This window comes from Alligator sinensis, unplaced genomic scaffold (assembly GCF_000455745.1).
Source record: "Alligator sinensis unplaced genomic scaffold, ASM45574v1 scaffold570_1, whole genome shotgun sequence".
NCBI lineage: Eukaryota > Metazoa > Chordata > Crocodylia > Alligatoridae > Alligator > Alligator sinensis.
The window spans coordinates 682,963-696,984 of record NW_005841997.1 but is presented as its reverse complement, the minus strand read 5'-3'; the positions used below and the strand labels follow the sequence as shown (position 1 = coordinate 696,984).

Genomic DNA, 14,022 nt, shown 5'->3' with positions numbered 1-14,022 from the left:
TTGCCAATCAGCAAACAAATAACTTATGTGATTTCAAGAGTTCCTCCCCACTGTCCTCGCCCCAATTTTAAACGTACTGGAAGAAAAAGCACCGTTTTGCTTCAGGTTGATACTCACCTGAGTTTGTATGCATCTATTCATTGTAATTTAATATTAAAAGCATCAGCATTATTAACACGTGCAAAACAGTTCTATTTGTTTTCATTACCTTTGCTACTTATTAGCAATGCAGTCATCTTAAACATGGCCTGGGTGTAGAAATCGGTCAGGCCTCCTTCTAATGCATCATTGAGCTGTTTAATCATCAGTTTGTTCAGGTCGGAGGTTCGACCTGTAGCACTGGAGAACTGAATCATTCCAGCCACCTGTGAAACATACTTTTGATCAATTATGAAAAGTAACTTTCTTAAATGACAACCTTATTTTACTGTGGCTTCAGTCAGAGTCTAGGAAGGAATAATTTCTAGGAAGCACAGTATTTCCAACTCAGTGAGGAAACCCACTGGGGGACTTATGACAACTTCTTGACCATTACATTTTGCTGAAAAGTTATCTAGCAAATACAGGGAGAGGGCCAAGGCCTTTTTTGCATGGGTAATGATTTCTTTGACCCCTGAGGACCAGCAGTAAAAGGGCCTTTTTAATAAAGTATGGATATGATGTCCTTAAGCAAGAAAGAAGGATAACATGCCTCAACATCCCTGCTTAGTCTACAGGATGACATCCTTCTAAAAGCATTTCCAACCTGGTCATAATATGCAGTCAAATCCTCATCCTCATCCTCTATTTAAACCAAACACCATCAACAAAGCTGTATCACCACTTGGTGATTGCCATGAATTCAGGAAAAAGCCCAGTTACCTCTCCTGCATAGCGATTGCGCAAGTTAAGAGAAGCCATGAAGTTGGAGTAATCTTTCTTTACACAAGTCGGTCTTTCAGTTAGTTGGGTTGCCTATAAAGAGGTATCATTGTTATTACTCTTTATGCCCCCAAAATGTGTTACCCATTTACAATGTCCAGTTCTTTACACTGATTAGCCAGTGCCAAACACCAAGAGAACTAGCTAAGTAGATCACAAGGACCAGAAAAAACAGCAAATGGCACATGGATTGCTCTCTATACGACTGCTTCAGGCAAGTGTTAGTATAAAAGTAATACTCACTCCCAATGTGGTGTTGTGTCTGTTGTAGCCTGCAAAGTGGAGAATGCTTTCTGTAGCCATAGCCAAGCCTGTGTGTTGGGATAAGCCTGATACCCAGTTCTGATGCTTGTTCAGGTATTCCTAAGAGAAAAGGACAAATTCATTTGAGGGTGACTAATTTTAAAAAGCATTATTCCTCTGTATTAGGAAAGTAAGGCTTACACTTATAAGACATAAGGCTATTTTGAATATTTAATCTTAAAAGCCTAGAATATTTTTCTTTCTTCTTTGCTAAAGGGCATAAACATGAATATGTTGAGGAGCCACTTTGAAGCCAAGGTTGTGGTTTTGAGAATCAAACAAATATTCTACAAGGAGAGACCTTTTACATTGCATGGAAGATGACAACATTAATTAATTTGCTCTAGGAAAAAAGAAGCATGGAAGACTAGGGTCACTGGCACACCAACAAGGCTGAAAATTACTTAACTGTTATTTATGAATATATTTGAAAGTTTATGGTTTGAAGCCCATTTCAACATATTTTAGGAATGTTTCTTCTATATGGTGTGGGGGGAAGGAGTGGGGAAATGTAAAGAATTAGAATATAAAGAAGTTATACAACGATGCATGAATAGTGTATGAGAGAAAAAGCTTGGCGCACTCATTATTTGGACACTGAACATGTCTGAGAATCAGATTATTTCCTCATCCATTCAAGTTAGTTACCTGCAGGTGGGATTTTGTGACAGAGGGAGCCCATTTCATTGCTTCTTGCAGAATCATCCCACAGCGTGCAGCAAAGTCCTTAACTATACTCTTAAAAAGAAAAAAGAAAGCATCAGTGCATCTGTCACTTACCCAGTAATTAACAAACAGAAAATGGCACAATGAACAAAGCTAAAAGCACTAAATGGAGACTAATCAAAAGAATTCGTAATTACATTAGGATACTTCAGCTTATAAAAGAATGTTTTTGGAGGCAAAGAATTGTTATGCTCCAGCAAAGTGCAATTCTGAAAAGAGAAAAGGTAGAACGAACATAGATATCTGGTAACCTAATTATAGTACAGGTTCCAAACATAAGATGTAGCTTTAAAACATAGCCATTCAGACTGGCCAAACCAATATTCCCCAAGGGACATGAAAAAGTCAAACTACATGTAGTTATAGTTGCTCAATCACAGGGCTATCACCTACCTCTCTGGCTTCATATGTATCAGGGACAGTGATTCTATATGGGGCATCTGGAATGTCATAGTATGGTTGGTCCTTATGAATGTCCTAAACAAAGAATGTTAAGAGTCTCAATACAGAACAACTTAGCACATCCACATCTGTTTAACCTGTTCACTACCAGCTGCATTTTCCCCAGGAGTGCTCCAATTTACTAAATCAGTTTGCTAATGATATCCTCTGTCCCACAAATGCAGATAGCAGCTATTTAAGAGACTCCTTTCGGTCTTCTTTCCAGCACAACTGTAACTGCCTTATTGTCTGTACAAAAACATCAGTACAGAATTAGTAAAACAAAACTTTTACAATTATTTTCCACCTTTCAAACACTTAAAAACAAAACATTAATCCAAAATTAAATAACCGAGTCCTTGCATATGTAAAGTTAACATAAAAAGAAGACCGCATTTGCTAGCCACCACTCAAAACACTAACAATACAACCTTGGCAGTCTTTCCTGCCTTGAGCAGGGGGGCTGGACCCGATTATCTTTGAGGTCCCTTCCAGCCCCTAACTTCTATGAATCTATGAAACTTAATTACAAGTTCAGTAAGGAATGGTTTAATGGTTACAGCTGGGCAGTGAGAATCAGAGCAGCTAGGTTTTACTCCCAATTCTAACACTGACTTGCTGTGCCACCTTGGATAAATCACCCTGGTCCACAGTTTAATGACCTGGAAAATGGGGAACTAACAACACTTCTCAGATCTGTTCTGAGTTTAATATTAATAGCGTCTGTAAGAAATTGTGAAAAGGAATTTTAGAAATGATATAAGATGCCTTTTTAAAGTATAACTACTGTTCAGTTCAAAACTATAGAGAAGCAGAGCATTACAACTGAAAGATATGGAATAAAAAGCTAAGAAAAAACAATGGGAATATTATGCAGCTCAGCATCTGTAGTGTTAAATGATAGATGCTACATGTTCTGCAAAGGAGCACCTTCCAGCAATACTCTTATCTCTGCATTCTGTTTTTAGTGGAAACTGTGGTCAACACAAATGTACTTCTTATTTGTATAGCAGTTAGTAACAAAACACTTACTGCACTAAGAGACAATGACAGTGTCTGGAGAATATCTAACATAGTCTTCAGCACAGTTCCACTCCACAATAAGTGAGGAAACCTAAAACAAAACAAATTAATACATTATATCTATAAAGAAGTGAGGAAAGGGAGTACCTTCATCAACACATGCAAAGGAAACACACAACAATGTAGATATGTGTAAATCTATGCAGACCACAAGTGACTGAGTTAAGTATGGATCACAACAGCCTAGAAGCTGAACAGCTGTCAAAAGCTCTTACAAAGGCAAACTTCAGCGTACAGAGGCAATTAATTAGTTACAAAACTCTCACAGAGTCAAGGTAATGATTTAGGCTAGGCAGTTTCACCTCCATATTTCTTGACTAGCTCAAGCTGGAAATCAAAGGAAACTAAAGCATTTTAACCTTCAGTAATGACCCAATTTTGTATTTGTATTTCTGTATTTTGCGAGAACATCATAACTATATGTATTACATATTACTAGCCAGCACAGGATACAGGATGCTTTGAAGAAATATACAGTGTGATAAAGCCGGCTACATTTTTGCATTTATTTAAATGAGCATTTGTTTGGATTGTCTAGCATGTAAGAAGGTAGAATATCGACTAAGCAAGTATTTCAGAACCAAGATAAGGCTTAGCAGCCTTAGTTAGGCATTTTTTTATGCCTCAATTCAACAGAATTAACAGCCATGGAATCCCAAAGCCCTATTCAATTGTCTTACTATCAGTTTTGCTAACCAACTAGCCAACACAAAGAAGCCCAAAGAACATGGAACTCGATACTCACTTATCTACAAGACCAGATAAGTATTTGTCTGCAACTCTCCTGATCCGTTTGTGAATGTGGTTAAAATTCACCAGCAGGAACTGCGCATGTCTCTCCAGCTCTTCTTCATTCTCTTTAGTTTTAGGCTAGAAACATTTCACAGAGAAGCAAGAAACATTTGCTTTTAGATAAAAAGTTCACACATACTCACTTTAGTTTACAGGAACTAAACTAGCTACACGACTGAAAAAAGACTTGGGGGTCATGATTGACCACAAGATGAACATAAGCTACCGATGCGATGCCACAGTTGGCAATGCAAATAAAAAACTCCGGTTTGCATCTACTGATGCATCTCAAGCAAGACCCAAGAAGTCATCCTCCTGCTGTACTCAGCCTTGGTGAGGCCGTAGCTGGAGTACTGCATCCAATTCTGTGCTCCACACTTAAGGAAGGATGTGGAGAAGCTTGAGAGAGTCCAGAGGAGAGCCATGTGCATGATTAGAGGTCAAGAGAACAGGCTTTATGAAGACAGGCTGAGAAGCATGGGACAATTCAGCCTGGAGAAGCGAAGGCTCAGGGGTGACTTGGTGGTAGCCTATAAAGTATATAAGGGGTGTGCATCAGAATCTGGAAGAACGTCTGTTCATCAGGGCACCCCATGGGAAGACAAGATCTAACAGTTACAAACTGCTGGAAGACCATTTTAAACTGGACATAAGGAAAAACTTCTTTACTGTCTGAGTCTCCAGAGTCTGGAATAGACTTCCCCAGAACAAGTGCAAGCACCTACTCTGGACACCTTTAAGAAACGCTTGGATGCTTATCTTGCTGGGGTGATCTGACCCCAGCTGACTTCCTGCCCCGTGTACACGGGGCTGGACCGTGTGATGTCGTGAGGTCCTTTCCAGCCCTAATGTCTGTGAAATCTATGAAACTTACTTTATCAGCCATCATTGTCAGGAAAGCTTCAAACACCTTATCTGCAACAGCTATTACACACTGCATCATACCTAGAAAAGAATCCAGAGAAATCATGTGTTGTCTTGAAGAATTACATTTTCTTTGTATGCTACATCTTTAGCAGTCAAATGTGTTTATTTATCTGACCAGCATTGACCCAAGTTGCTTTAAAATCTAAAACAAACATTTCTTTCCAGAGAGATAAAACAGAGAGAAAGAAACGAAAATAAGCTACCAGCACTTGCAATTAGCACTTAGGAACAAATCAGCCTGACAGATGACTAAAACTATTCTCCTGTCCTGTTCCTCTATGCCATAACTTTGCAGAATAAGACATTTTGCTTAGACAGTCTTTTAAAACTAAAAAAGTGCAGTATTTAGCCATTTGGTAAAAGTGGTTTCTACAGGTTACACAGTAACTTGACCTTTTTTTTTTTTTTTTTTGGTCAGAGAGCTATTCCTAAAATATATTACCCCAACCTTGCTGCATAATCCAAGTGAATTGATAAAAGAAACAAACCAGTACATTTCTACAGTAGAGAGTAATCACAATCACTGTGATCATTATTTCATATAAAAAGTTAGAACTAGTTAGAACTAACCCACTGCCATCAGTTCCCTGCTGCTGGCAATGATAGTCACTGGAGTTAGCCATTGACTACAGGTATTTTGGAAACTAGCATTCAGGCTATATATTATATATCTAGCAGCAGGAGACTGCAACAGTATTTTATCAACTGAATTTTAAGGCAACCAGGCCGTCTAATTTGATTTGGTCCCATTCCCACAGGGCCTTCATCTGTGCTGGTGTTTGTTGATAACAAACATTAAGCAATTTAAAAATACATCTGACAATTTATGGGAAATTTGACTGGAAGAACAAATACACCTAATACATATGGCTGCTTCTATCAGGACTATCTCCTTCTGCATGCAAGCACTGAACAAGCTCAAAGTTTCCTGGTTCACACTAATAAACTTCAAGGCTCCCTCTGATAACTACAATTCAAAATTCATTTAGCTTAAACCATACCCATATAATGTAGGTTCTTTTAAAATTAGTTAAATGTAGAACAAAAGCACTTGTGCTAAGTGGCAAGTTTTAGGATCCCAGGTAGCACAGGTGAACTTACCAGATTTGTCTTTTTGAATAGCTTTATCCTCAAAATAGCAAAACATCACCTGGAAGCGATCTTGGTCTGCTGAACGCAGTACCCTAAGACAAAAATAATCTTCAGCACCTTCCACACAAAGCTAAGTGTATAAACAGTGCTTTTTCTCTTCAGTATATGCCCATATGCAGTGACTGGGTAGTTGTCAAAAAACAAGTAACACAAAATCTCCATTAAATTTAATGGCCAAGTCTTTGGATATACATCCAACTAATAAGGATGAGAGAACAAGAAAAAGCTTGTGACCTGCTTATCAATTTGCACAAAACCATCAAAAGTAAGAGAAATATGGTGAAGCACTCACAAAGTCATAGCTACAGGACATTTTAACAAACAAGATACCACCATTCTCTAGAGACAACGAATTTGGGACAATTAAAGCACTGGCTCTCTCAGATGACTTAACATTAGGCATGGAGAGAGCAAATGAGAGCGAGTGAGCGCGAGAGCAAGCAAGTGCAAGCATGAGCACCCCTTTCAACTCTCACCTAAGAGTCCTAAAACTCTCATACCAATTCCTGAGCGTTTTGCTACTGCAAATAAAAGTACACTAGCCAGAAGCAAGCTCTACTATACATCAGGAATACTGACTCTAACATCTTAACAACTGTGAAATGTCACAGGGCAGATTCTGTGCTGCATTTCTAACTACCTTGAGTAGATAGGGCTAAGGATACTTTAAGCCTGCCTGAGGGTTCTTGGAAGGGAGTCTACCACAGTTGTTGCAGCACAGCAAATCTCCTCCAAGCCAGGACTGGGGTTTTATGGGCCATTTGCATCAGTCCAGCCCTTTTTCCTGCTGTAAAGGGGCTGCAATAAAAGTGAAATCCTGGTCCAAATGATTTAGTGGGGCCAAAATTGCACTAACTACAACAAAAAAAATCACAATTTCATCCTGCGTGTCCAGATTAAACTTAAGCGCGTACAAAATGCCAGGAACCAAGAATTTTTAAAAAGCGACATCCAGGAACAAAAATATACCTCATGTACTCTAGACGGTAAACAGACAGTAGGTAGGTAGACATAGCGAAGTCCAGTTTATTGATCTGTGCCGACACTTCTGGAGGAGGATCCAAGAGATTTATAATGGTGCTCCGTAATTCATTCAGCTCAGCCTAAGAGATTAATAGATTCAACTTGGTACTATTTTTATTTGTATTCTAAAAATAACTACATTTAGGTTACTACTGACTTATGCTCTGTTTCTTTAAAATCCCTTCACAGTGTAACTGTACATGCAAGTAAAGAGGAAAGCAAAAAGGCACCCAAGCTCTTACAACGTACAGCCAGATACTCGAATGTTATACAAGAGCCGTTATGGGAGGGAGGAAGGGGAATAAGGACAACCAGTTCGCTTATTCCTGATCAGTCAGATTCAAGCAGCAGAGCTCACCACAGTACATGAAAAGTAGGACAAAGCTCTCTGCTGGGGTAACTAACGGTGTCAGAGAAGTCATATCAGTAGAAAATTTGGCTCTCAGTTTTACACTGGTCGTTCATCCTTCCACTTATTTATCTTTACAATAGGAACTTACTCCACAGGCTCAGCTGGAAGCCATTTTAAGAGAGAAAATAGAGAATGTCATTTTACTTTAGAAACAGAACTTTTGAGCAGATTTTTGTCAGACACAGGAAAAACACAAAAGCATCATTAAAAGGTTTCACTCCCTAGTAAGACCTGGATACTAGCCAAGAGGACTGCAGCTTCTGGTCCTAGCTGATGCTGATACTCCTACTTTTTGTTCTGTTAAGCTACATACACAGCTTGTATGATGTGAGCGTGCACGTAAAAGGTGCTGTTTTTCATCAATGCAGGTTAAATGAAGGTATCATGAAGCTATTGCAAAGCAATATCTACTGGTTAAATATCAAATATTTCATTTAATGCCTCAAAGGGGCACAGTGGAAGAAAGTGGTTCTTACAGACGTCACTGTGTCATTTTTCATGGCAGAGTTGTACTGAAGGACAGAACGAAGAGGTTCTTTGCTGGGAAATGTAAGTAGCGGAGACTTAGTGGCTATTTCACAGACCCCTTCATACCACTCTTCTGGCCAAAGACCTGTAGTAAAAATGGAGAGGGTGAGCATGACCAATTATGCCACGGCAAAGTATGTTAAGGTGCTCCATTAAGACAACTGCAGCTTGTTTAACTACTAAAGAAACCTAAACCTAATTTAGTTTAATTATTTTTAAATTGATACTCAATTGGTTCACTCTAAAAAATATGAGATTCACTCAAAGGGAAACAGACTCGGCACAAACCTAATAAACATGGCTGGATGGGTGCCTGTGAAGCCTCTTGACACGCAAGGAGTTTCTATTTTACCTATTATCATCCTATACCCCTGATTTTCCCAGATCAACATTGATACTTTTTCCATTAGAAGTCAACTTACCTGATCCCTCCACAGCAAATCCCATGAGCACCGAGTAGAGCCAAAAATCACGAAACAGCTTCTGTAACCTGGGTTTGGCTTCCTTGATAGGTGGCAAGCGTCTTGTGAGCTAAAAAGGAAGTAGAGAAGAGAAGGGTCATGATAATTTAATGTTATGTAAAGCACGGTTTCTCAACCTGTGGTACGTGTACTCCTGGGGGTACACGAGACACAGGCAGGGGGTACGCAGGTACCCCAACACTTTCTCTCTCTCACTCTCTTTTCCTCTCTCTCTCTCTCTCTCTCTCCTCACCCTATTCTCCTCTCAAAACTATGGCAAAAAGTTTGGTGCACCACACATTGCATGGCACTTTAAAATCCCCAATAATAATTTGGCATGCTGTGTTTTGCATGGCACTGGGTTCAGTCCTCCCAGATTTAGCCAACATCACCTCTAGCCCAAGTACACACTTGAGTTGTGCACCTCTGGTGTAAAAGGTGGCAACCTTACCTACACCAGGTCAGACATCTGTCATATCACAGCCTTATATACACAGCCCTTCTTCCAACATATGGCACACATTAGTCTGTAAATATAAAATCCCCTGGAAAATTGAGTGTTGGGGTACTTATTACAATTTTCAGAAGTTAGGGGGTACTTGCTACTTAAAAAGTTGAGAAACACTGACGTAAAGGAATCCGTCCGTATAACTTCATACTGTGTCACTCTAGCACTCAGAAGTTAGCTCCATCAATTGATTAAGCATATTGTTGAAAATTATCCGGTTACTGTCAAAGCTATGGATAAACAGCTCCATTTTGGTGTAATGCTGTAGCAACTACTAATTTTCCAAGCACTGGACTTGGTAATACAGAAGAAGTAATTTTGTATTAATACAAGCTAACACCTGAAAGTAGATGTTTTAATGTTGCACAATACATGGCCAGATAATTAAATTCAGACCCTGATCACCATCATCTTCAAACTGTAGGGGCAAAGATAGTGGTGTGCAGAATCAAGTTATCACTAAAGCACAGACAGCGGCTACTTCTGTTCAGCATTCATTAGAATCGTTTATTATTTGTTTTGTGCTAGTGCTTAGGGGCCCCAAACGGGGAACAGTTACTGTACACTCATGCAGATAGTTCCTATCCCACAGACCTTGCTATCTGTACACAGGCAAATAACAGGACTCTGTTTGCTTTTAATAAATTCTTGCCAAACCAGCACAGCCCTTGAGCTCCCAGTGAACCATTATCTGTCTCGTGTTACACAGTTCAGACCCCCTGCTCTAACTCCTAGTGAGCAAGAACTGAATAGGTTTTCCTCTTCTAGCCATGCAAAGTGTACTAGGCTTCTTAGCATAGACTGAACACCGAGGCCAGGAGTGTATGGCATAAACCCCTCCAAACCTTGTAGGCGTGGGCAAAATGTGGCCTGGGGGCCAAATGCAGCCATTCTATCCAGCCCGCGGGGCCCCCTCAAAATTAAGAAAATTAATATTTATCTGCCCCTGGCTGCCTGTCATACGGCCCTCGATGGCTTGTCAAAACTCAGTAAGCAGCCCTCTGCCCGAAATAATTGCCTGCCCCTGCCTTAGAGCATACAGTACATCTGAAATAGGAACAGGCTTCTTAAATTGGGATGAGCTGGGTGGTGGCCCTATTTTGTCCAGCTTAACTGGATTTTGCTACTATGAGTTAAATATTTATACACAAACCTGGCTTATGAGAGACAATCTTTCTAGTCATGTAGTAATTCTCTACAGAGGTGTAGAAAAATTAACAGCATGCTTATGAATCTATTAAAAAGCCTCAGGCACCTTGTTAGATCACATGGATTTTGTGCGAAGAAGAAACACTTTCTAAACTGCACCATGCAATCAGATATGAGAAATGAGAAATAATGACTCTCATTATATACATTAATACCATATCATTGTTATAGTAAAAGTTTCACCTGAGCTTAAGCAGGAAAAAAGTGCTATTTTACTAGGGAGAACACAGCTGTTTCCAGCAATGTAGTCTTGAATAAGGTGGACCATCCACTATCAAATCTAGAGAGGACCCACTCAGGAATTCTAGGCATGGTATTTGCACGTAATGGGAAGATGTTCCCTGCCTCAAAGGGCTTACAAGCTAACTACAGACAAGGAACAAGAGGTAGCTACAACAGACAAACCGAGCCAAAGGAATAGTGAGACTTAAGAAAAGTGTCCGTTTCCTTTTTTGTGTCCGTGTGACAACATATTTAGCTGAATTCATGAGTGCTTCTGCTATGGCCTTGAATCATCTGTGTGCCTTAGTGCCTGTGCCACCCCAGCCCCAATGGTGTTGCTTAACTCGAAGGACAAAGTCAGTGATCAGTTCTTTTCTGCCTTTAAGATGCTTGGTTTGGCACTGCTGTTGATTTTCCAACTGAAACACTATTATTTTAACAGTGTCTGTGTGCAAGATGTCCACATAAAGAGGGCACAGCAAAAGTAAAACAGACAGCCGCATGTGCTCCCCAAGAAAACATACATAAAATGTGGCCACAGTTTGAGGGAAACATTTGATGATTTTCAAATCCACAAGCAGAACCAAAGCAAGGAATCACCCCACAAACTATAAAAGCCTCCACACAACCTCCATGGAAGAAACAAATCACTTGGCAAGGACCACTAAACAAGTAGAGGGGTTTTGGCTGATGCAGCAAGTTTAGCAGTGTTTGACTTGGGGCATGTTTGCTTTGGGGGAGAGAGAATTTGCTAGCATCAAAGTTCAGATTTAAACCCTGCCTTTCACCCTACTTGAGCTCTTCAACACATCCTTCCTGCTCCGTGGCTTGGAGGTAAGACATTTTCTAAGATTTTGGCTGACGTTAAAAACCTTTTAAGAAAAATGTACTCCAAAACATGTGTGTGTGTAGGGGGAGGGTGGGGGTGGAAATAAGTTGTCCACAGTAAACCGAGGGCAAATAATACATTAAACTCTGGGAAAGACGAGAATGTAAAAACTAGGCACCACAAAAAGTACGTCAACACTATAACTGAGGCAGAAAGCACTTATCTTTCATTAGCGGTTACTGCACACAATTACCTTTCTCAAACAAAAAAAAACGTAGAAGTCATTTACATTTTAAACAAAGGAGAAGCATTAAGATGACAATCCTTCACTCACCACACAGCAGACGCTTTTAATGGTGTTCTGTGATAGAGCCTTAAAAATGCAGAATATTTTGTTTCAAGGTGGAATAATCTTCTCAGATGTTTTTAAGATAATTGATCTTTGTTCTTTTTGTACATCAGTAGACAGGAAAATGAGCATCATTATTTGGAAGTCGTTAGGACATACTTAAAGTATTTCTTCTTTCCACTTACTACTTGGTTCTCCTTTCTTATTAAGATCTCTTCCTAGGCTTTTAAAACAATGTTTTCTTCATTTAAAAAAAATTCCTTATAAAGATGCCATTCAATATTATTTGTCCACATTATAGCTTCTAAATATTATTTTTCTTCTAAAATATGTCCTATACAGAGCAATGGAAGTAATGTAAAACAAAATAAGAGCAAAGTCATCTAGCTACGGGCAAGCAGTTTAGAAATCCAGACTGCATTTCCAATTGTTTTTATCCCTTTCACAGTTGATGTTGTAGTACAGGGCATAAGGGTTCCTAAAGCCTTGCCTTTCAGTACTCCTGAAATTGTACTAGTGAATTACCACTTTTTCATGCATTTCAGATCGTGGATTACTGGATCCATATCAATTATGTGGTTAAGTATTTCAGCCTGTTTGCACCTCGGAAATCAGGTCCTCGAGTTCCTTTACATGTGACACTAACAACAGGGGGTGTGCGTGTGCATGTGCGCACACATATACATATATACATCCTCAGTGAAATGGGAGGGCTATTATTTCACATGATAAATGGATTCTACCTAAATGCCCTCAGTAAGGGAATAACTGAGGCTAATTCCTTCAATGTGATACTTGCCTTCTCAGAAACCTGCATTTCTAATCGTTAAAAAGTGTTGGCTGCAATTTTGTATTAACAGAGCTCTCACTTTATGGAAGTGCTAGACATTGCATAATCCTTCACAAAGAAACACACAAAAACAACCCTTCCCATCAGACACAATGCCTAGAAAGCCAAACAATTCCCTCAAAAAAGAAAATGATGTATTTAAATCAGTTTCTTAAAAAATTAAGGAACCACACCTAAAAAAGGTCCTGATCTGGCAAAGAAGAATTCAAGTGCTTAACTTTACATGTTATAAACAGTCTCACTAGGATTACTAGCAGAACTATAAATGTTAATGTAATGGGTGTCTCTATGCACAGACCCTTATTCCATCCCAATTCAGTGTTGCCCTTCCAAAGACACTGTCTTCAAGAAATCCCATTTTACCCACCCTTATAGCATTTGAATAATCTCTTGACCCTCTGATGTGCACGTTTAATTGACGATTCCCATCCCATCCCCACAATTCAAACATTCAGAAGCTATTTTCATAAAATGGTTCAGTCCTCTAATTTTTTTAAAGCCCTCATTTTCTGAGAAATTAAGGCTTGCTTGTAGTAGATGATGTGTGTGTACAAACTGAAGTTGGAATGTGATGTAGGTAAAAAGAACAACCTACTTCAACACTAAGTGAATGCTTAAAAGGGTTGATCACCACACACTCTCACTAAAATACATTGGTATTTTCCAGCTTTCAATGCACCAGAATGAAGTTCCTCCTTGATTTATTTGCCCTCTCTCTCATTGTAACATCTGCATTTTGTGAGATCAAAGACTTCAGTGAGCATTTTCAGAGCATAAAAAATGGTGATCTCCAAGAAAATGGATCCCACGATATGCCTAATCTTCCACTAGAGTTCCACAGGGAAAACACCATTACAAATGACCTGATTGCTGAAGAAGAAGAAGAGGAAGATTACTTAGATTTGGAGAAGATACTGAACGAAGATGACGACTACAGTGACATAATTGATGCTGTCCCATATAAGATTTCTGAAATTCAGCACGGGAATATTCTTGAACTGTTCCACGGTAAAACCAGAATCCAGCGTCTTAATATCCTCAATGCAAACTTTGGCTTTGATCTTTTTCGGAGTCTGACAGAAAGCACTAACGCTACAGACAACATTCTGATGGCTCCTGTTGGCATTTCCACTGCAATGGCAATGATTTCATTGGGACTGAAGGGACAGACACAACAAGAAGTACTATCAGTTTTAGGTTTTCAAGACTTCGTTAATGCCAGCTCTAAGTACGAGATCATGACGATTCACAACCTCTTCCGTAAACTAACTCATCGGCTCTTCCCA

The 14,022-nt window shown here is 39.4% G+C and overlaps 2 protein-coding genes across 3 annotated transcripts in view; one reads left to right on the top strand and one right to left on the bottom strand.

Moving 5' to 3' along the window:
• PI4KA (phosphatidylinositol 4-kinase alpha) overlaps positions 1-14,022 on the bottom strand; it is an 82,043-nt gene that overhangs the window by 23,201 nt on the left and 44,820 nt on the right. For both annotated transcript variants that reach the window (XM_006021519.3, XM_014518929.2), the window contains exons 19-30: positions 8,731-8,839; positions 8,257-8,393; positions 7,315-7,448; positions 6,295-6,377; positions 5,141-5,211; positions 4,220-4,344; positions 3,424-3,505; positions 2,344-2,427; positions 1,873-1,962; positions 1,165-1,284; positions 862-954; positions 209-365 (exon numbers count right to left, since the gene is read on the bottom strand). In XM_006021519.3, the coding sequence (XP_006021581.1) occupies positions 209-365; positions 862-954; positions 1,165-1,284; positions 1,873-1,962; positions 2,344-2,427; positions 3,424-3,505; positions 4,220-4,344; positions 5,141-5,211; positions 6,295-6,377; positions 7,315-7,448; positions 8,257-8,393; positions 8,731-8,839 (1,285 nt within the window). The remainder of the gene's footprint in view (positions 1-208; positions 366-861; positions 955-1,164; positions 1,285-1,872; positions 1,963-2,343; positions 2,428-3,423; positions 3,506-4,219; positions 4,345-5,140; positions 5,212-6,294; positions 6,378-7,314; positions 7,449-8,256; positions 8,394-8,730; positions 8,840-14,022) is intronic.
• SERPIND1 (serpin family D member 1) overlaps positions 11,236-14,022 on the top strand; it is a 13,097-nt gene continuing 10,310 nt past the window's right edge. The window contains exons 1-2 of the mRNA XM_025201518.1: positions 11,236-11,542; positions 13,404-14,022. The exon at positions 13,404-14,022 is cut by the window's right edge and continues 283 nt beyond it. Of these exons, the coding sequence (XP_025057303.1) occupies positions 13,420-14,022 (603 nt within the window). The 5' untranslated portion in view covers positions 11,236-11,542; positions 13,404-13,419. The remainder of the gene's footprint in view (positions 11,543-13,403) is intronic.